At 38.3% G+C, this 15,228-nt stretch overlaps 2 protein-coding genes across 2 annotated transcripts in view; one reads left to right on the forward strand and one right to left on the reverse strand.

The window, feature by feature from the left end:
• The window catches only part of egfem1 (EGF-like and EMI domain containing 1), a 69,446-nt gene that overhangs the window by 21,731 nt on the left and 32,487 nt on the right, over positions 1 to 15,228 (forward strand). Inside the window, exons 6-16 of the mRNA XM_028463948.1 lie at positions 389 to 511; positions 692 to 817; positions 1,260 to 1,382; positions 2,135 to 2,254; positions 3,738 to 3,875; positions 3,954 to 4,076; positions 4,979 to 5,101; positions 5,212 to 5,436; positions 5,767 to 5,895; positions 9,633 to 9,761; positions 10,311 to 10,439. Coding sequence (XP_028319749.1) covers positions 389 to 511; positions 692 to 817; positions 1,260 to 1,382; positions 2,135 to 2,254; positions 3,738 to 3,875; positions 3,954 to 4,076; positions 4,979 to 5,101; positions 5,212 to 5,436; positions 5,767 to 5,895; positions 9,633 to 9,761; positions 10,311 to 10,439 — 1,488 coding nt within the window. The remainder of the gene's footprint in view (positions 1 to 388; positions 512 to 691; positions 818 to 1,259; positions 1,383 to 2,134; positions 2,255 to 3,737; positions 3,876 to 3,953; positions 4,077 to 4,978; positions 5,102 to 5,211; positions 5,437 to 5,766; positions 5,896 to 9,632; positions 9,762 to 10,310; positions 10,440 to 15,228) is intronic.
• On the reverse strand, positions 9,954 to 14,962 carry LOC114474049 (EH domain-containing protein 2-like). Its single transcript, XM_028463949.1, has 6 exons — positions 14,517 to 14,962; positions 14,254 to 14,430; positions 13,255 to 13,352; positions 12,437 to 12,849; positions 12,164 to 12,328; positions 9,954 to 11,236 (listed from the first exon to the last, which is right to left on the reverse strand). Exons 1-6 carry the CDS (start codon positions 14,735 to 14,737, stop codon positions 10,643 to 10,645), a joined length of 1,668 nt encoding a protein of 555 aa, XP_028319750.1. The 5' UTR covers positions 14,738 to 14,962; the 3' UTR covers positions 9,954 to 10,642.

A 15,228-nucleotide genomic window follows, 5' to 3' on the forward strand; every position in this document is an offset into this window, starting at 1 on the left:
ACCATTCTCAGCAAATAGATAAAACTGATTGTAATAACCAGGTTCCAACCCATAGAGGGCAGTCATTCATACATTTTTGGCCTAGAGTTGGCCTAGAGTCAATCAACACCACTTTATACCCAAATACATTTGTTTTCAGCAGAAGAAAGTGTTGGGGTTTAGTTGGGGTTGATGCAACATTTAATTTTCTTTTTTTTTTTTTAAAGGTTACTCAATTTTAGCTTTTTATTTTCATACAACCTGCCTTTTTTTTTTAATCAGAACTATATTTCCCAGAACGAAAAAAGGAATCCACAGAGGTTCTGATTGTGATTCCACAGTTGTTTGTAGTTATGTACCAATGTCTTTGTTTAAAAGGCATATTTGTGCTTCTGTGTTATGTTTACAGATGTTGATGAGTGTGAGGACTTTAATGGAGGATGCCAGCAAATATGTGTCAACACACGAGGCTCCTATCACTGTGAATGCAGTGAAGGTTTCCGCATGCACTCTGATGGTCGGACATGCATCGGTGAGCACTTCAATCAATGTGGTGGTATGACACGTGTGTGAATAATACCAGGGTTACCTTTAGAAATCAAACTAAATTGAGTTTTTTTACTAGTCAATATTATACAAATGTTTTCTATTATTGTAGCTGGATTTTATGCGCATGTTTAATGTTCGTCTTAATATCCCATTTGCCTTTAAGCTCTAAATTCCTGCTCAGTGTTCAATGGTGGATGTGAGCACACGTGCGTGGATATGGGGAACATGCACTACAAATGTGAATGTCGGAGAAACTACCAGCTAAAAAGAGATGGAAGACACTGCGAATGTGAGTCATTTTATCCACTAATGTTTCCGTTATGAAAAAATGTGTTTGAAACAGCTCAGGTGATTAATGGTGCTCCGGCGCGTTATCGTCCTCAGGTGGAACTTCTCTTTGCCAATTGGACCACAGTTTAACAAATATGGACTTTATGGTTTTGTTGTAAAGCACAGAGCAGTTGAAACTGCACAGTGCACAGCAGGAATTCAGATTAGGGTTATTTTTTGAGGGATCAGGGAATATCTTAACTGCATTCACAGACTGGGAAACTATTTCTATACAGATACCAATATTCTTACAAATGTCTCTCTCTACACAGATCACACATTACCCTAAATGCATTTGTTCATTTAAAACCACAGGGAAGCTCACACTTGTTTGTTTACCTGAGTGTATTAAGGTGTTTTATGTGCATTGCCGGTTTTTTTTGTGTATGTGGGTGTGTTAGTGAAGGACCCCTGTGAGGAGAAGAGAGGTGGCTGCACCCAGCTTTGCACTTCTGAAGATGATCGAGTGCAATGCAGCTGCAGACCAGGTTTTACACTGGCCAGGGATGGCAAAGAATGTGAAGGTGAGGACATTATTTACTACATGTTCTCCTGTCATGCCTTTACCACTCGTAGAGAGTCCTTCTTAGTTTTGAACACAACATTTAGGGTGAAAAACGCAACTCTTCAAAAACAACATCAAAAATAAATCCGTACACTCATACAACAGCAAATACATTAAATTATTAGATGAGCAAGAATTTATGGACATTTGATTATTCCACATCTAAACATACACTTTGAGAATTACATTTACAGACACAAACTTATACACAGCATCCACACACACACAAACATACACACATCCATATAGTCACAAAACATTTTTACTTGCTGTATTTCAACAGTCAGTGTTACAACAAGCAAAAGTGATTTAGTCCAAAGCTTGTTTTACTTTTTAAAGTTAATTAATATATTTTTAGGTATCATTTCCTTTAAAATCCAACTCCAACAGCAAATATGTTATCATTAAAACTCAGTAGTTACATCTAAAGGACAGTATATGTCATTTCAAAACAAAAAAAAACAAAAAACTATTGGCTTTACTTGCTAAATCATCAGAATATGTGTTATAATTAAACATTAACACATTTATTAGGTTTTGATGTTGTTGATGTGCCAATCTGACTTTGAAACTCATGCTATGGTTTTTCTACATTTTGTGATTTATACACTTTTTATGTAATCAATTTTGTACGTTGTTTGTATTTTGTCTTGCCTTCCTTTAAAGTACAATATATATATATATATTTTTTTTATCATCTGTCTCATATAGACATAGATGAGTGCAGCTTCCATGACCGCTGTTCTCATGGCTGTGTGAACATGGTGGGTTCTTTCAGCTGTGTGTGTCATCCAGGCTTCGAACTTGGTGCTGATGGGAAACAGTGCTACAGTAGGTACACTTCTAATGTCAGTAGATGGATATTTCATGCTCAGTTATGAAGAACGTGTATATATAGACCCTTTGTAAACATTGTTTGTAAACATTATGATGTATTTTGTTGGGCGGGGCTCAGCCTGAAGGCAAACCACCATAGATATATATACATATATATATATAAGCACTAGTCTAGATGACTTACCCGCGCTGTTAGACAATGGGAGCGATGTAGCACCGTGTCGGCCATCTTACCTCAGACAGCTCGTTAAATCGATGTCAGTGGTGCATGTACTATTTAAATAACCATAACTTGCTGAATTTTCAACCAATTTTCTAAGGTAAGCGTCAATTTCAACATGTACAAGCATCCTATGTCATACCTACGTATAATAAGGTCAGTAATAAGGCAAACCGTTTGTAAATCCATCAATATTTCATCGAGTTAAGGGTATTTTTGTTTAAGCTGATCACTCACCTTCCAACATCTACCGTAGAGGGAGTCAGAATGTCAGAACGTCAGTTGTCTGAGATAAGACGGCCGCCGTTAAGCTACGCTGGCGAATTCCGCGTGCGTCATTTAGTGTTTATATATATATCTATGCTTTAGCCAGTGATGTTCCTGTTTTTGCCTCCAGCCACGTCACTCGTGACATGGGCCATTAAGGGGTCTATATGGTTAAGAATTGGGCCTGGGTGGATTTGAGTTGGACAAGCAATGAGAGACAATTATAAGGACCGAACGGCGGTAAAATATACATACAGAAATGATTGTAAGTATATGTCTTGATTCATACCCATCAACAACGTTTATTTGTTTGTCTCTTAGAACAATGGAAGATTCCATTTGGTGGGGATCCAGATCAAGTTACAAATTCTGGATCAGTTTTAAAAATCACCAAAAATCCCCATCTCTCATTGTTTCAAAAATGTATATCTCGGTTTGTAACTGACCGATTTTTATGAAATTCGACTCATCATTGATCCAGATAATCTGGCTAGTAAATTTGTATAAAATTCATAAAAGGCAAAAACAACAACAACAACAACAACCAGCCAATCAGCATTTGGCAATGAACGGATCAATAATTTTGGTCACATTTTATTTGAAGTTTTATACATAAGGCTAACATTACACTGTCATTATCTGTCATTAGCATTAATAAGGTGTCATTAAGTGTTGTTTGCTAAATGATGACACCTTTGGAGCTATGTTGGCAATTTTGGGGTTAGGTGGAGAGATCTAGAGGATTAGGTACGGTTAGGGTAACGAAGGGTTAGGGTTAGGCTCATATCACCTATTTCATGCTAATGACAGGTGTGATGCCATAATAATGACAGTAATGTCAGCCTTTATGTATAAAACTTCAAGTTAAGTGTTACCAATTTTTTTTTTATTAATTAATTAATCTTTATTACACAGAGTTCATTGCATTATTATGATATACATGTTTCCTCTTGGTATTGTAGCATAGGGTTTTCTGTCTTTTCATTTCAGGAATTGAGATGGAGATCATTAACAGCTGTGAGGAGAACAATGGAGGATGCTCCCATCATTGTGAGCACTCTACCAATGGACCCCTCTGCTCCTGTAGCCAGGGCTTCCAGCTTGACCGTGACAGGAAGACTTGTGTAGGTGAGACGGCCTCTATTCACTGTTTAAGCACCACAGACTCTTCCTCTGTGGCTGAGACATTAATCAACGTTCTCACAGACAGCAATGAGTGTACCACCGCTGAGTCCTGCTGCAGCCACTTCTGCAGAAATTACCCAGGTGGCTACGAGTGCAGCTGCAGAGCCGGCTACAGACTCAACCCAGATGGCTGCGGGTGCGATGGTGAGAGTGTTCGATTGTTGACAGACCTTTAGCACTGCTACTACTGTGTTGCAGTTAAACTATGCAGGACACAAACACCTTACACATGATACATATGTGTTTGCAGCATGACGAAAACTACAAGCTGCATATAGCAGTAAGCAAAAGAGGATTTCTCTTCCAAAATGTACACTGTGGCTCATAAATGAGGCATTTAATACTCTTGCTTTTTCAACCACATGATAGTGAGAAGGTTATTATATAAGCTTATTACTTATGTATGAAGTGTACATGAAGTTAACATTTTGGTAACACTTTACTTGAAGTTTGCTGACATTACGTTTGCTGTCATGTCATAATAATGACATGACACCTGTCATTAGTGTGAATAAGGTGTTATGAATACTGTCATTAAGTGTCGTTTGTTAACCTAACACTTAACCCTAACCCTAACCCTAACCCTAACCTTAACCCTAACCCTAACCCTAACCCTAACCTTAACCCTAACCCTAACCCTAACCCTAACCCCACTAGATCCCTACATCTAACCCCATAAAATGCCCACATAGCTTCAAAGGTGTCATAATTAAGCGAACAACACCTAATGACAGTCTTTATGACACTGTATTCATGTTAATGACAGCGTAATGTCAGTAGTCTTACCAAAATTGTATTGATCAATTATTAAAGAAAAAGAAGCAATGTTTGCTATTGAATTACTACAAATTCACACAAGCTCTTAGTCAGAAGTCCAAAGAAGAAGTAGAAGAATAAGAATAAGAAGGGACATGCATGGTACTCATTGAATGTGCCATGATAATAGGGTAAGGCATGATGTAACTGAAGATGTTACACTTTGCATTAGTTTCACTGTTGTTAACCTTTTCATGCCTGTTGGTTTTGTTTTTCTTACTTCCTGTTAGACATTGATGAATGCCTGGCGAAGACCTCGAGTTGTGAGCACCACTGTATCAACACCTTGGGAACGTATGAGTGCTTCTGCCGACTGGGCTTCCGCTTGGATCGAGACCAGCATTCTTGCATCTGTTAGCTGTTATTACCACAATACATTTGATTTTTGAAATCCCACCGTGAACCTATGACGGTATGATTTTTAATTTTATTTTAACTCTCAATTTGTACTGGGTGTGTTCAGCACTGTACGATGAACTGGAAGAGGATGAAGATGAAGAAGAAGATGAGGAGGAGGAACAGCTGGAGGTTGAAAGATTACCAGACCTGCTGTACCGAAAGGCTCCACAGCTGCTGCAATACACAGCAGCCTTACATTCCTACAATGGCATCAATAGTGACGATGATGGGAAATCCTTAGAGATCCAGAGAGAGCGCAGAGGGGAGCTCAGACTGGACAGTCAGATAGGTACAGTCCTATTATAAAAATGAATAGTCCTCTCTTTAAGATTTTGTCCAGCGGTGTCAAATCTATTTTAGACTTTCCTCATGTGATATAAGCATGGGGAAAATGTAAGCCCTGCTAATATTGTTGAGTTATATTGAATTTGTGTTTTATTTTGGAGATATCTACTTACGCAATAATTCATGGTTTCTTTGACTTTTTTGCTTTCTGCTGCGGGCCGAATTGGATGCTCTAAACGGCCGGAATTGGCCCCTGGGCCTTGAGTTTGACTCGTGTGCTCTAAGTCATGAATGTGTACGATTTTACTGACATTTTATCAATTCTCCTGCGTAGTGTGTCTTGACGGCTCATTTGGGGATGACTGCAGAGTGGGCTGTGGTGACTGTGTAAATGGAATCTGTAGTGGAACCAGAGATGGATGTGATTGCTCACCAGGATGGATGGGAATCATCTGCAACCAGAGTAAGGAGAGTTCATCTTAAACTACTGTATGTCTACTGCGTTTGACTATTTAGGCTGAAACAAGGGTTTTCCAAACTTTGCCCTGACCCAACACACCTGATGAATTATATTGAGTACAGTATGTAGAAGGAGGGAGAGTACTAAAACCTACAGGACTGAGTTTGGTCATCACTGCTTTAAATGTCTGTTGAATTCAAAGACAGAAAGTACCTTTCATTACATCAGGGGTTCCTAACCTTTTGTAGATTGTGACCGCATTTTGATATCACAAATTTTCTGGTGACCCCAAACAGACTTTTGTTTTTATTTCTATAATACGTTTTAAATCACATTTGTTATTCTGTGTTACAAATATTTTATATTTCATTTCATTTGAACTACATATATATATATATGTATATATATATAAGAAAAGTTAGAGAAAGGGAAAGTACAGTATACAGTTGTTTAATATAGTGTGTTGTGTTTTAATTTGAAAAACGTTTTTTAAACATTTTTAAACAGTAATTTTAGTTGATTTTTATCGATTACTAGACATTTCAGGTGACCCCATTTAAATACCAGGCGACCCCACATCATGGGGTCACGACCCCAAAGTTTAAAAACCTTGCATTATGCGATTAATAATATCTATTAAAATCTTATTATAAGATACTTAGTTCTATTTTCACAGCAAGAAACGTATTACAGTGTGACATTTAAACAATGTTACAGTACCTGGGAAGCAAAGGTGTCATTTGCTTTCAGTAGTTCCCCAGAACAGGTAGATTTCTTGCCACATTTGAAAATGTTTGAAAGACGAATCCATTGGGTTAATTACTTAATGATGATTTGATAAAAGCTTTTTTTTCTTTCTGTCGGAGGTGTCTGTCAATTTTCGGTTGTACAGCAGGAAACGGATACAAGTATTGATCAAGGAACCCTTAAACATAATGCTGAAGAAGGTTTTAAAAAAATATATAACAATGCATTAAATAGTAACATAATGTAGGGAACATTTAAGCGTTTGTTACCAAATGCTCATCTCTGTCTTGGCTTTGCTTGAATAAGATCCATTAGTTAGAATCCTGAATTCTTGCCTAAAACTCATTAGGGTCACACCATAAGTAAGTTTATCCTCTGTGACACAAAGCAAACCTCTTGTATATGGAAGCCCGTTTCCGCCACTAAAAAAAAAAAAAAAAAAATCACCAAGGAAAGTCATAATTATGAGAAAGAAAGTCATAATTATGAGTTAGAAAGTCATAATTATGAGAAAGAAAGTCATAATTATGAGTTAGGAAAGTCATAATTATGGGAAACAAAGTCATAATTATGAGATAGAAAGTCATAATTATGAGAAAGTCATAATTATGAGATAGAAAGTCATAATTATGAGATAGAAAATCATAATTATGAGATAGAAAGTCATAATTTTGAGAAATACTTTGCTTACAAATTCACAGAGAAAAATGCTGAGTAAACGCACCCTTGAAAAGATACTAAACAAAAAGAGGCTCTGGTGTCGAAAGGATAAAACTGATGTGGCTGAAGTAGTACAGTTTATTGAACAACAAATGGAGATTTCTGGTCAGTGCCATGGGTACAGATGGATGTACCAAAAATGTTTCTATCTCACAATTATGACTTTACTAACTCATAATTATGACTTTCTTTCTCATAATTATGACTTTCTAACTCATAATTATGACTGTCTATCTCATAATTATGACTTTACTAACTCATAATTATGACTTTCTTTCTCATAATTATGACTTTCTATCTCATAATTATGACTTTACTAACTCATAATTATGACTTTCTTTCTCATAATTATGAGTTTCTAACTCATAATTATGCCTTTCTATCTCATAATTATGACTTTTTTTTCTCATAATTATGACTTTCTAAATCATAATTATGGCTTTCTATCTCATAATTATGACTTTGTTTCCCATAATTATGACTTTGTTTCCCATAATTATGACTGTCCTTGGTGATTTTTAATTTTTTTTTAGTGGCGGAAACGGGCTTCCATACTTGTAAGCTTATAAGGGCTAGAAAAAAATGCCTTAGCTGACCTTAGCTCATATAGCAAGTGGTGCTGTCATCTAGTGGAGGACTCTGGTCAATGTCTTTGATTTGGAAAAACACCTTTTTTTTTTTTTTTTGCAAACTTGGCATGCAAATCTCCTGGACTGCTGTCTTTAAAGAGAGATGTAGGAGACAAAAAAAGGGTGTTTGTTTGTGTCTGACACAGTGTGATCTCCAGAGACAATTTTTTTAAACAGAGAATCTCTCTGCGTATTGCTATGATAAGGTTTACCATGATGTTTAAAGTTTCTGACGCTTGAATTTAATCTAAAAGCACTGTGTGTTGTTGATAATCTACAATTTATATTATAGTCCAAGAGTATAATACTCATTGTAAGTTTTTCATTTAGATAACAATAATTAGTGAAGTATATTTTGAAAAAGACCATGTAGAACAAACTGACCTAATAACCAGAATAATTTGTTAAATCAATCCTTAAATATTATGAGGAGGATCAATTGATAATGAGAAATGTGAACACTAAAGGACACTTTTTTTGAACCACCTATAGTTCAGAATGTATAGTCTATTTTAGAAAAGAGATGAGGCCACACCCAAAGTGCACCAACTGAGCACCATCTATCAAAGCTGTCGGCTCTGCTGTGTGGAAGGCGGAGCGGTTTATGAGCTCCAGGACACGAGATGTCCAGAGGGGAATCCATTCCTCGTCTCGCTGCTACTAGAGTACAGCCATGGCCTACAGCAATATCACAGTCCAGGGCCAAGCTTGTCCACTAATGGATTAGCAGGCAAGCTACGCTGCTATTGTTCACATTCAGCTTAGTGATTTATGGTTGTCTTTCATCCAAATCCCAGTCTGGATGTTAATCTAATAGGGAACCACAGGGGATGATTTTAGTGAGAGCTGAAAAAAGGAGGACATTTTGTAGTCAATGTTTGATGGTAAGAATGAGGAAAATCTTTGAAAAACATCAACATAAGGTTCTCAGATAGGGAGCCATGGCACATCCCTGTTTTTATGAAGGTGGTGCAAATATGTAATATTGCTGCAATTGTATGTAGTATGGTTAGTTCCTCAATTACCTCATTGAGTTTAATCTGGATCGGATCCAGATTGCGCATTTCATCGCAATTTTTATAATAAAACACAGGTGCCCATACCTTTGGACCTACTGTATAATTATTAATGGGGATATAAATGTCTTACAAGCCTTCGAAGATCGAATGATCATGGTCCTGCCTACATTTGACTTTTGATTTTTTACTTTGGAGCAATTCTCACATCAAGAGCAAATGACACAATTTCTGTTTTTCTGAAAAACACATTTGGCTGATTATTTCATTCGCTAAATTATTACAACCTATATCTGCCAAGTTTCATTACAGTATTTTATCTTCTTGTATAACTCATAAAACAGTTGTAAGAGTGAAATTTATGTTCGGCAATATTTATCATCCGTTGTATCACTTCTGCACAAGTTGAACAGCCAGCTGGAGTGTGTCAGAAAGGATAACAAAGTCAGACCTTGTGTAAAATTATTAATGAGCGCACATTCTTTAAGTAGGTGTTCACTAATGTCCTATAACAAGCTTTGCATACTTTCTCTTTTTCTCAAATAAAACTTCAGTTTGAGACATTGATCAGGTTAATCTTTTGAAAAGTCAATAAACACTCTTATTTGTCTTGGACTTCTTTGCTCAGCTTGTCCACAGGGGAGCTACGGGGAGGCCTGTAGCAGTCTGTGCAGTTGTCAGAATGGAGGCTCGTGTGATCCAGTGACGGGAAAGTGTCTGTGCACTCTTGGGGTAAAAGGCCAGTTCTGTGAGAATGGTTAGTTCCAGCCTCCCCCCTCAAACACACACGCACGCACACACACACACACACATCCCATCTACACATGAGTGCATATGTAAATACCAGCAGCATAAATGAACACCATTCCTGAATTGCGGTTCCACTAGCTCAGTGCTTCTCAAAGTGTGTGGCGTGTCCCCTGAGGGGAATGACAAGTGGGGTGCAGCAAACGGGAGGAAATGTTTAATTTAATGCCAATCTTCTTAAAAACCATTTTTCATTGACAATAAAGATTATGAAGACTAAACAAAATGCCGACACACAAAAAAAGTTACAATGAGAAGCATGAAAATGTAGCAGACATTAAAACAGCATTAAATGATTGGATCAAAGGTAAAATGGAATGAGGAACTAAAGTGCAAATATAATGGGTGGCAATGGGTGCAGGTGGTGCTTGAAAGTTCCCCTTCGTTCAAGGTGGGGAATACACAAACAAGTTTGAGAACCACTGCACTGCCTTATGTTGTTATTGAGTATAGCAGAATTAACCTAACAGGAAGATGTGTTTGGTATTTGTCCTCACAGGTTGCCCGATGGGTTATTTTGGGAGTCATTGTCAAAGAAAGTGCCACTGTCCAAACAATGGACACTGCCATCGTCTGTATGGAGCTTGCCTTTGCCAACCAGGATTTTATGGTCGCTTTTGCCATTTAGGTGAGTTTGAAAAATACATTATTATTCTAAAGACAAAGTGTGATTCATTTATATAATAGATTTTGTAATACAGATTTCAATTATGTAAGGCGGCTATATATATGTTTGGTTAGTAACAATTTTTTTCTTTGGGTGAATGTTTGATTTGTATAGTATAGGCCCAACGATTCACAAAGAAAGTAAAAGGATAAGAATCAACTGTATTAAGGACCCAGTTCAGGCTGGCAAGAGGTTGACACAGATAGAAGGCTGTCTGTACACAGCCGCTTTGATGGTGGCACCAGGTGAGAAGGCAACTCTCTGGGCAAGTAGTGTCCCTCTAGCTTTCCTTCAACAAGGTGCACTGCCAAAGCAAACTCCTCGCTGTCCAGCATTCCATCTCCATCTACGTCCGAGAGCCTCCAGATGTGAGCAAGCACAGAGTTTGGCAGGAGAGTTGTTGTCATCCACGCTCTTACTTTTCGGCCGCTAAGTTTGCCTTGGTTTGGACTGAGGTTGTAAAAAATCTCATCATATTTCGGCTTGAACCTCTCCACCTCCCACTCATTGAGCTCATTCTCATCGCTCGCATTGCCTTTGGGGAGTTGTTTGAATGGATCTCTTTTGTAATATTCTGGCCGGAATGTTCCCAGAAACTCGGCATCCAACACACCAGGGAGGGATCTCTTCCTCGGTTCTTGTTGTTGGAGCAGGGGAACCAGCTTGGCTATATCAGTGCTCAGGAGTTTATCCAAGGAATCCATCAAACCAGTTTTTAAGGTCTTGAACTTTGAAAAATCTTCCCTCATCAGCTTTTCCTACAAAATACAAAATGTTCAATTAGCTACAGACGAGATTATTTGGTAACACTTAACTTAATGTTTTATACATAAAGGCTGACATTACACTATCATTATTAAGACATGACACTTGTCACTAGCATGAATAAGGTGTCATGAAGGCTATCATTTGGTGTCGTCCATTACCCTAACCCTTTGTTACCCTAACCCTAACTTTAACCATAACTCTACCCCTCTGAGACATTCCAATGGAAAGTTACAGCACTTTGAACATTTCAAAATCGAAAAAAGAGAAAATTGAAGTACAACATGCTATATCTTGTGAACGGTAAGGCCTAGAGACTCCATTCAAAGTGCGTTGGATTGCCTGATTTACTGGGCCTGCGTGCGGTGAAAAATGAATACCATATCAAGGGAAAAAAGGTTATTAGCTTAAAACGAGCAAAACATGTGCATCTGTTTATAACTTTTTTCAGACTAGCACCCAGATGCTAAGTGCTACAATAACGGTTCTTATATCAGAAGATCGGGTCAGCCAAGGCGGTATTCTGTACCCTAATGCACATGTAAGAAATGTTTTCAGAAAAGAAGTTATGAGTCAAAAACATTTTGCCGTTCCAGGGGTGTTTTTTTCCCTATAACCTAGCCCAACTTAACCCTAACCCTCTCCCGAACCTAACCCTACCAAACCCCACTAGATCCCTCAACCTAACCCAAAAATGCCTACATAGCTATAAAGGTGTCATAATTTAGCAAACAACACTTAATGACACCTTAATGATAGCCTTAATGACACCTTATTCATGCTAATAACAGATAATGACAGCGTTATGTCAGCCTTATGTATAAAACTTAAAAGTAAAGTGTTACTGATTATTTGATATACTAATAATTTAATGTGACACATCAAATTATTTTTTTTCAATAAAACTCAGTCAATGTAACCTGCATCTTGGTGCAGTCAGGAAAGTCTCCTGCTGGGACTCGATGTTGTTGCTGGATCTTGTTGTAGATTACGGGTAGGTCATAGATCAGATTGTGCTTCTTATTTTCTTTGCAAAAAAGTGTTGGCATCTCCTTTTTCAGATAGCTGATAATATGTGCATGAGCCTGTAGAAAAAACAAAGATTAGAATTATGACCACTATAGAAACCCCATGAATGTACCTCCCTTGAGACCAAGAGTTATTAATGGATGCAGTAATAAATGAGCTCTTACCCTCACTAAACGGGCCCTTTTCACCAGATCATTCAGTTTACGCACTGCAGCGTTACAAGGCAGGTTTCTTAGATCACCTAGAAGGTCTTCCTCCTCCAGTTCAATCAGCTCGTAGTGGTCACACTTCTGTCGCGGTTCTGACCAGAAAGATCCAATGTAAACTCGTAAGATTTCAGGGGTTCGAAACACTTTTCCCAGTGACCACATGAGAGCGCCGTACACTCTCATGAGCTGCTGAGAGTCCACCCTGTCAGCTTTGTTGAGAACTATACGTAGCTTGTCCTCAAAGCCAAGCAGAGCCCCAAAGGCTCGAGTGAGCTCATCAGAAAACTCAAGTTTGTGTGCATCGAAGAGCAGGATGATTCGATCCACTCGCTCTGCAAACCAGCGCAGCACTGCTGGGAAATCGTAACCTGGGAAACAAGGACAAACCCAGACGGTTTTCATTAACACTGGATGTAATGCAGTAATAAGCCCTACTTCTATGAGACCATGACATAAACTACAGTGTTTGTCAGTGGCTCTTACCGGTTTCTGGCCAAAATCATTACGCCGAGAATTTTTTTTTTCCATGAAACAAAGCAAAGTGAACTTATTTACCTACTGCTCCTCCCAACGCTGGTCTATTGCAATCATTCAAGGGTTTAGATTATTGTGTGCTGACTTTCTCTTGTTTTACTTCCTTTTCTTTCTGAAGGAAGAAAGATACTCCCAACAGCAGCAACAGAGTCCAATGATAACAGTTACTGACTTGATCAATGGGATTAAAAAAATTCCCTCTAACAGCAAATAAAAAAAAGACGACGTAGTGTTTTTACCTCGGCTTAGTTTCTTTTTTGCAGCAGTTAGGATGCCAGGTGTGTCGATTATGTTGATATTCTCTAGGATTGGATTCGGCATCTGAACACACTGAAACCTGCAGAGAATCTACAATTTACCATAGCATACAATTAAAAAATTACTCGCTGTCAATATTGACAAAGCCTTTACATTTTTGCTTTTAAACAAGTGCATTAGATCAGTCAAAAACATGCATATGGAGTTCAAATCATGCCAAAACCTCACAGTCACAAACACACAGAAGTGTTTTACTCATGTCAAACGATTCACAAACAAACTCAGTGTGGTTTGTAAATAGAAAATATCCTTAGCAAATGAATGTGTTTTGTTTTGCAAATAAGAAACATACCCATCAAACCAACAATTTCATCATGTTTCACACATACAAAGTGCTGGTGATGCTGTTTTGAAAACAGGGACAGCTCCACAATCCCAAACCACAAATTTCCCAACTTCTTAAAATGTGGCCATATGTTTTACTGAGATTACAAATAAGTAAGACTTAAAGGCATCATCTTAGAGCTCTCATGGAAGAGCTGATTAGCTGTCATATTTGGTCATAATAGGTTTTTGGTGACACTGTCAAACAAGTAAAAAAGTCAACTGTAGTGCATGAGACTTCAACAGCCCAATAAACAAAAGGAGGGGTACTGGTAATGTCTTATTGATTCAGGCCATGTTACAACTTAAATACTTCCTAAAGAGAATGAATAAGAACAATGTTAAACCATCGTCCCAAAGCGAAATACTTTTAACCAAGTACAGCATTGCAAGGATGTTCTGGTGCCTATCCCAGCCTCACAGAGGGCACAAATCAGGGCTTCACCCTTGACAGAAAGCCAGTCCATCCCATGATTTACACATAAATACAAGCAACTGCATTTACACCTCAAACTAAAAAACAATTTCCTTGCTACTGTACTTATCATCCCTAAACCACAAGCATTCATTCTATGTTTTGCATGTATTCCCCTCACCTGTTTAGAAATGAATTTCCAAAATGGTCAAGGTTGCGGAAAGGCTTCTTGGGGTCCATTGTAAGGGCATTTCCAGGAATGATTCCCTCCCTCTCTCCATACATTAGGGCAGTAAAGCAGTCAGTGGTTGGCTCTGGCCCAACTCTGCTACCAAGGAAATCTTGTTCAATGAGATACCTGAAAATAAAGATGGTGCAGCCACCATAGTCAACATCAATCACTGGGCTTTAAAGCATTCATTAAAAGTATATTTTTTATCCTACCTGATTAATGTGGTCTTCCCTGTTGAATACTGGCCCATCACCAGCACCATTGGTTTGTTGTCAAAGTCAGCATCCTCATAGCTCGGTGAATGGAAGTGATGAAACAAACAGTGTTTTTCTATTGGCAGAAGTTTCTTGTAATAAAGGCTCCTCAGCTCGTCTGTCACAACTTTAACATCTCCCAGTGCTTTAGGGCCGCTCCAAAACCTCCGAATGGACATCTTTGAAAAGATTCGGGATCCAGTTTCTCAACAGGGATGCGTCTCTCTTGTCTCAAACCGACTTGACTGATAGAGGAATGTGCATGTGGAATATTATCACAATCTCCCCGCTGCCTTTTCCATACTGTAGCAGGACAGAGAGGGTGGAGAGGGTGTAACCAGAGTCTGCAGCTGCACCTCACACAAAGCCAATGTTAAGGGGGACAGGGTGGAGTGCAGTGCTGGGTTGTTTTTTTTGTTTGCTTTTTTTTGGGGGGGTTGCAGAGTTTAAATGGTCTTGGCAATTAATTCAGCTTTCAGAAAGAGAGAGAGAGAGAGTAGGGTAACTTGAGACAACTGACTTATGGTGCAAACTAGCAGTAATCTTATGTTGTAATAACATGGTCATCGAGTGGGTTTGTTTAGCTCTATTCATGGGTAATTGGACACCAGGGAAGCTTATACTTTAATGCATGTCACACGGTTGATGACCAGCGCCAAAATTCTCTCAT

The sequence above is a fragment of the Gouania willdenowi genome, chromosome 13 (assembly GCF_900634775.1).
Source record: "Gouania willdenowi chromosome 13, fGouWil2.1, whole genome shotgun sequence".
NCBI classification, from domain to species: domain Eukaryota; kingdom Metazoa; phylum Chordata; class Actinopteri; order Blenniiformes; family Gobiesocidae; genus Gouania; species Gouania willdenowi.